This window comes from Chrysochloris asiatica, unplaced genomic scaffold (assembly GCF_000296735.1).
Source record: "Chrysochloris asiatica unplaced genomic scaffold, ChrAsi1.0 scaffold00771, whole genome shotgun sequence".
Taxonomy (NCBI): domain Eukaryota; kingdom Metazoa; phylum Chordata; class Mammalia; order Afrosoricida; family Chrysochloridae; genus Chrysochloris; species Chrysochloris asiatica.
The window spans coordinates 84,529-92,271 of record NW_006409289.1 but is presented as its reverse complement, the minus strand read 5'-3'; the positions used below and the strand labels follow the sequence as shown (position 1 = coordinate 92,271).

The 7,743-nt window shown below is 40.6% G+C and overlaps 1 protein-coding gene across 1 annotated transcript; it reads right to left on the bottom strand.

Annotated features, from left to right (window-relative positions):
- Positions 1–4,825: 4,825 nt before the first annotated feature.
- LOC102836950 (vomeronasal type-1 receptor 2-like) lies at positions 4,826–5,767 on the bottom strand. The gene has a single exon (XM_006877992.1). It carries the CDS (start codon positions 5,765–5,767, stop codon positions 4,826–4,828), a length of 942 nt encoding a protein of 313 aa, XP_006878054.1.
- Positions 5,768–7,743: the final 1,976 nt, after the last annotated feature.

Here is a 7,743-nt window from a genome sequence, read left to right as displayed (position 1 = left end):
AAAGTGGAGCGTCAGTGAGAAAGAATAAGATTTCCAACAAGATGGACCGACACAGTGACAACAACATCGACTCAAACATGAAACAATTGTGAGGTTGGCACAGGACCAGGCAGTGTTTTGTTCTGTTGTTCGTAGGGTCCGTATGAGTCGGAACTTACTCAATGACACCTAGTACCAACAACAAATGCCTAGAATATTCATCTTTATGTATTCCATTTCATTTAGAATGATTTCCAATTTTTCTAGATTCATTCTTCGTACATTTCATGTTCTAATTACTACTGACTGGTTGCAGATGTTTCTTCACATTTTAAGTTGTGCCCATCAGCAAATGAAAGTCCTGAAAGTTCTACTCCATTCAGGTCATTAAGGTCAATTCCTTTGAAGCAGGCAGCTCATTCCCTGATATTTTGAGTGAATTCCAACCTGACAGGCTCAACTCCTGGTATCAGATCAGCCAGAGGTTTACTGCTATTCATAGGCTTTCAGAGGCTAATGATTCATGGGAGTTCTGGTGTAGTGCTGTGGGATAAGCACTGGACTGCTAACCACAAGTTCTGTGGTTCAAACCCACCGGTCACTCTTTGGAATCCACAGATAATGTTGCTATGAGTCAAAATCGACTCGATGGCACTTAACAACAACCACCATTCATAAGTGGTCCATCTAGCCTTCTTCCTAGTATGTGTTAGTCTGAAATGGAGGATGTATCCTGTCTGTGATGGGTGAGTTTACTGGTATTTAAAATACTGGAGGCATGCCTTCTACACCACAGCAACACACAAGGCTCCACAATGTGACAAACTGACAGACCAGTGCTAGACCTCAATGTTTAATTAGGATCAATCCAATCAATTAACATGCATGGCTGCATTTGATTTAATCTTGCCTTCCTAAAGATAGTTACCCTGCTGTGGGAACTGTATGGCCCCAGCTTCGCTACTTTGGAAAACGAGGGTATCTTGGTTGCTCAGGCTATTTTGTGAAACCAGAGTCAGCAAGATTGGTTTCTTGATTTGAAAGACTAGGATTATACTCTCAAGGAAAATTCAGCTAATTAGCATAATATAGTTCATAAAGTATATGTTCTACATCCCAATGTGGTGAGTACTGTCTGGGGTCTGAATAACTTAAAAGCTGCTATCTAAGATACATTTTTTGGTCTTTACTCATTTGGAACAAAAGAAAAAGAAGAAATCAAAAGACTCAGGGAAGAAAGTTGTCTACAGGACTAGGTGCCTGCACAAACCGTTGCCTCCTCTAGCCTGAGAGCTGGAGAACTAGGGAGTGCCCAGTTACTACCACCAACCTTTCTCATCTGACACAGAACAGATGGACCCTTATTAAATGGAGAAATAATGCAGAACAGACTTGCTAGACTGCTTGATATGAGAACGCTCTCTGAGACTATTGTCCTGAGATATTCTTTAAACTAAAATTATCCCTTAGGATCACATTTTAGCTAAATGGTATTATTGTCATCAAGTCAGTTCGGATTCATAGAGACACTATCTAGTGTTTCCAAGGAACTGCTGGTGGGTTTGAACCACCAACTTGGTGGGTTACAATACAGTGATTCTCTGGTAGAACAACACTAAGACCCCAGTGATACATCGGCTCATACAATACAGATTATCATCTGTGAGCTATAAGCTCCTTCACACAGTCATCTGGAGGAGATCAAGTGATCAAAGTGTTCTCAACAGCAAGGATGTCAAGTTAACACAGCAAGGAATCTAGAATGCTGAAACCACCAGAGTGCAATGAATGACACTTGCTTCACTTTGATTCCTTCTCTACTCATTGCATTTGGATAAAAAATCAGAATCCAACTGCCTATATATGTGTGTCTGACAACTTGGGCAAGATCTTTAAGCTCACTACAACACTTATATTGTTGTTAAGTGTTGTCAAGTCAGTTCCAAATCATAAGGACCATGTATAAGGTTTTCCAGAGTCCTGGGGTAGCGCTGTAGTTTAATGTATCAGAATGCCAAATCGTTTGATCTGTAAGGTCAGCGGTTTAACCCACCAGCTGTTCTTCAGAAACCCTTTACAGGGTTGCCATGGGTTGGAAGCCACTGACAGCACTTCTCAATAACAACTATAGGGTTTTCCAGGAGCAGCTGGTAGGTTTGAACCACCAACATTTTGGTTCAAGCCAATCTTGCAGTCCAGTGCATTACCCTGCAGCGCTCCACCAGGACCCTATAAAAGTACACATGGAACACAAAGGTTGATTTCACCTTTGATTACTACCTCTTTTTCTTTAATAATGTTTATGTTTACTCAGCATATTAGAATTCCATTTAACAATTTCTACACAAATTAAGTTGTCATCGTGGGTGTTTCTCTCAATTCTTCCTTTCCATTCCAGCCTGGAGATGGACACTAACACATGGACTTCCCTGGAATTAAACTGGAGCCAATAAAAATCAAGGAGAAGCAGACCTGGGAGAAGATTGCAATCTTGTGTAGCAAACAATGACTTTGCAATTTGCTTGTTCTTTGGTCTCCTTTCTGTGTTACTCTTTTTCCTCACGTTTGTTAGTGCATCTTCTTTTAACACCAATACTTTCCTTCATGGTCTAACCCTTCCCTTGATTTTCTGTATCACCTTCCTACCTTATCTGAAAGGGGCCCTGGGGTGCCATGGATAGGGGCTAGGCTGCTAACTGAAAGTTTGGTGGCTACACCCACCTGCTGTTCTGCAGTGAAAAGATGCGGCACTCAGCTTCCACTAAGGATACAGTCTGTGAAGCCCTGTGGAGCAGGTCTCCTCTGTCCTAGAGTGTTGCTTTGAGCCAGAATTGCTCCAACAGCAATGGGTGCTATGTCTCACCCTTACCCACAGCCTGTAAGGACCTCTGCTAAAATCATGCTGCCTTTGGGTAAACTTCAACATGTTTGACTTTCCTCACCTTGTAACTGCCAACATTTTCACCATTTCAGACCTGTAATGTTTATGGAAGCAAATCATCATCCACCTTTTCCATGGCACCTTTAGGGTAGCAGTTCAGCTCAAACCACTCATGATGCCCCTTTGAGGTCTACTTCCCATAGTTTACACAGGAAATACAACTTTACCAATAGTAGATGTAAAGAAATAGCATTATTAAAATAAACTCAATTTAAGAAGTTACTTGTTTATCATACTGAGTGAAAAAAGTCAGTCACAAAAGCATACGTTCTATATAATTTCATTTATTTGAGATATCTAGGATAGGTAAGAGTTTAGAGAACAAAGGTTATTATTGGTTTTGGGGGTGGGAAAGAGGAAGGCTGGGAGGAAGACCCTACACTTAAGGGACACTGAGCTTTTATTCAGGAAGATGTAATAAATTGGAAACGATCATGGTGTTGGTTGAACAACGTGATGAACATACTTAACGTCACTGAACAGTACATGTGAACATGGTTGAAAGGCCAATGTTTACTCATATATTTTCCACAACCACAACAAGACACAAAATATACTAAAAAAAGACCAAGTTTAAGCAGTAAATTAAATTAAAAAAAAATAAATTTAAAATGAATAATTACATTTTTATCAAATACAGTACAATTGAAAGTACTCTATGCTATTAGATAGTAACTTAGCTGTTATACTTTAGAGTAGAAATTGGGAAGAGATCCAGCAGACAAATTTAATATAGCTTTAGTAACATTAATGTGTCTTTAACAATTAATATATATGATTAAATATTTTTTAAAAATACTAAAAACATTGCTTGGTTAAGAAGAGGTGACTAGATTAGTGTTAAAATATTGTCCTTATATTGTCAAGGTGAAGGTCATTGTTAAGTGCGTGAAGTCGATTCCAATTCACAGCGATCCTGTGTAAGGTTTATAAGGCTTTAAATCTGTGCAGGAAGAGGAGTCTCATCTTTCTCCTGTAGCAGCATTTGGACTCAAACCGCTCACTTTGTGGCTCACCATCCAGTGCTTATCATATGAAACCACCACGCTCCAAGTGGAAGATAAAGGTATTCAATACCTTAACGATGTGATCAGTTTTTAAATGTAAGGTGTAATTTCTAGGTTAAAATCTAAAGAGAAAATTAATATACACCATCCACATAAAAGGGCAAAATATTAAAATATTCTTAGGTAACGCAGAAGAAGATAAACAAAGAACAAATAAAACGTTTAAATAAATAAGACATTATTATGAAGATCACAAAATCATTAGGTAGATGCAATCACAAATCTATCCATTATAACATTATACATAATTTTACTTATTCATGTTTCCTGTGTACATTAAATACTACTTGACCATACAACGAATGTTATCCTCAGGGTCAGCAGTTGGAAACTACCAGCTGCTCTGTGGGAGAAAGATGAGGCTTTCTGCTCCCATAAAGATTTACAGCCTCAGAAACCCTGTACAGGGTCATTTTGAGTCGGAACCGTCACCTCGGCCCATAACAACAACAACAACAAAACAACAAATGCAGTGTTCAAGTAGCTCATTAGAGCTAAAACAGACACGTGAAAGTGAAAAATGAAACATGCATCCTGTGTAGGTTTAACCGTGTGATCACATAGAGGACCACATGAATGTCAAATAACTCGCGTCCAGGGCCACAGCAGTTCATTATGATTGGAATGTGGATGTTTTCTTTTCTTTTCACCCGATTAGGCACTTTCCAGTATTCTTGATGATGAAGTGGAAACATAATCTGGTTGATTTCTTTACACACCAACATACGCATATACACACTTATATACTGAAATGTATGCTTGTGTGTATAACATGATTTTCCCATGTGCTTGGGTTCTGTGTTATGAATAAAACATGGATATTTGTACAAAAACACAACTAGGTGTCTCTGATCAGATGAGGGGATTTTGTCTTCTTTATCCCAGCAAAGCAGAACCTGGTGAAATTGGGGTCACGGTTGATGAGAACAAATGGGCTGATAGTAGGGTAACCTGCAGCAGTTAATGCTGCTATGTGCACCACCCACCAACTGGGATGAAATAAAGAAGCCAATAAAGCTTGAAAGATGATGGAGAGAGTGTAAAAAGATACAAAGGTGCTCACCAGCACGAGGATGGTGTGTGTGGCTCTGGTCTCAGGGGAGGATCTGGGGGAAACGTTGCTCCTGTGAATGTGTCGGAGCCTCTGCTTGTGTCTGTGCAGGATGAAAACCATGGTGCCACTGGCCCAGAGCATGAGCACCAAAGACACAGCGTCCGGGAAGGATAACAAAAATGAGTGCAGAGAGTATGTGGTTTTATCATGACGAACAGAAGAGCAATATCCAAAGTCTTTTTTGTTTATGATGGTTTTATTGTCCCAATTGCTAGTCAAATAAATAGGGAAAATAATATTTACCAGCATGTGCAGGAGCCAGCACAGGAAAAGGGAGAAGCCCAAGTATCTAGTAGCTTTTGCCTTCAGCTCTGTCCACCTGGAGTTACTGGGGCTGATGGTGATGGCCTGGAAGATGCTCAACAGGCAGGTGCTGCCAATGGACACACCCCTGCCCACTCTGTGAACATACAAAAGAGATTTGCACCCAAAATCATTGAGGAAATCTTTCAGTCCAAAAGCTGCCATAGTTTGGGGGATTCCTTTAGCGAGACTGACCATGGAGTTGGCTATCGTCAGGTGTCTGAGAATTAAGTCTGTGGACCTTGAGCTGCATCCACTGAAATACAGGAAGATATTATGGTAAAGAAGAGAGAAATTCCCCAGGATGCCAACTGTAGTCTGTACTAAGAAAATCACTCCAAATGTCACCTCGGGGGAGAACATACTCTCAGTTCCCAAAGATTAATATTTATCTTCAGAGCCAGAGGGTCCTGTAAGGGAAGATAAGACACGGGCCTCATGTAGCAACTAAACTGAAATCCACTATTCTCCACATCCCTCTAGTTACCATTTAGAAATATTGACTTATAGTTTTCCTCCATTATGAGGTTCCCAAGAGTTGCATGTATAGGATTTAAATATCACGTGTTGTGTAGGAATCGGAGCTATGAAGACCATGTATATGATAGCTTTGTTATTCTTTACCAATGTTCTGGACTGTAAGGCTGACCCAAATCACAAAGTCAGCAATTCAAGGTCATCTGCCGCTCCTTGGAAACGCAGTACTAGGTTGTTATGGGTCAGAACCAACCTGAGAGCACTTAACAACCACAGCAACTATAAATCTATGAGGCACGCGCTGCTGTTATTTTCATTAAAACGAGTAGGAGAGGTTAGGCACACAGAGGCTGTTTGTCTAAAGTCACATTGGTTATAGGAAGAGTGGGGCATTGACCCTGGGTGAGCTAGTTTGAAAGATGGTGCATTTAACCACCATTCTGTACTAACCACATTTGGAAAATGGTGTGATGGTGGCAGCTTCTGACCTCCCCTAACTTGACAAGGGTGACTTGAAGAATCACCAACAGCATCAGTCCAAAGCTGATTTCTATGAGGTGTAGGTCACACACACATCTTCTTTCCCACCATTTTACCAATTCTGACACCAACTGTCCTTCCCATCACTCTCTCTGTTTCTTGCCTCACAGAACTCACTGAGCATACACACAGTTACAGGGTTTACTTGAAAAGTAAAAGATCAGAAAGCATGGAGGCAAAGTCTTCCTTTTTCAATTCAGTGCAGCTCTCTCAGCTCCTCTCCACCAGGGAGGGCTCCCCTCAGCCCCTCAAGACAGCCTCCTCTCTGGCCTTTTGGGATAAAGTCCTCTCAGCCCTTTTCATTAGACCTGGTCTCTGCCTGGCTCAGGTAAGTGTTAAAACTCGCTCTTAGATCTGCTGAAGAGTGCACAGAGCACCCTACTCTACCTCCCTGAAAGCACACAGCTCTAACTCTGGGAATCAGCATGTCTTCTGTAGCTGTTTGCTCCAGATCTTATCTTCGTCTCCTGGTTCTGAAATTTCTTCTTTTCTTCCTTCTTTGCTGATGCTTCTAACCATCTCTAGTGTTAAGGCTCCTTCTGTCTCCTGTGTACTGGAGGTTCTCAGCATAAGACCCCAGGTCCAAAAGACATATTCAGCTTCTCACTCTGCTGGAATGGGCGTGTGAATTTCCCCAGCTTCTAGATTTGACTCATTTAAAACCCAGTGTGATGGCAATGCTGACCAAGGTCTTAACAGGGTTCGAGACAACTTACTTGCATTACGGATTCCCATATGAGTTCTGTGCACCTGTTTGTATGATGAGCAGCCTATTCAGTGCCTCAGGTAAGCCACAATCATGTGATTGACAGAGTGCTACCTAATAGTTATGGGTGTTATAAGAGCATATCCAGAATAATCATGACAAAGAGTTCATCACACTGCATCAAGCTAGCAGCTGTGTTTTCCAGTAATACAGTTATGTAGTTAATTTGCCCTGACACTTTGTCACTTTAATTTACACTGGTTGTTTTATAGTGTTGGTGATAGTAAGTTTCTATTGATGTGTCAAAATTTACTTCAATGGCCAATATCAGTTATGAATAAAGATTTGAAAAATTTACTAAAGTATAAATTCAGTTATCGCGGTAGAATATTATTGGCTTCTGCCTCATGAACACCTTTAGCAAATGCAAGGTCAGTTCAATGACAGGGGGACAGCAGAATAGCTCACTTGGTTTTTTGCCAGTAACAATACACAATAGTGACTATTGCAGGAATGAATCCAGCCACATCACGCAATAAACTATGGGACATGAGACATTCATAAGGATAAAATATGGAGAGTAGAATGTAAACCATTTCACTCTATACATTCATCA

Bases quoted from the DNA above. Each gene is read 5' to 3' on its own strand.
- LOC102836950 (XM_006877992.1), bottom strand. From the start codon at position 5,767: ATGTTCTCCCCCGAGGTGACATTTGGAGTGATTTTCTTAGTACAGACT.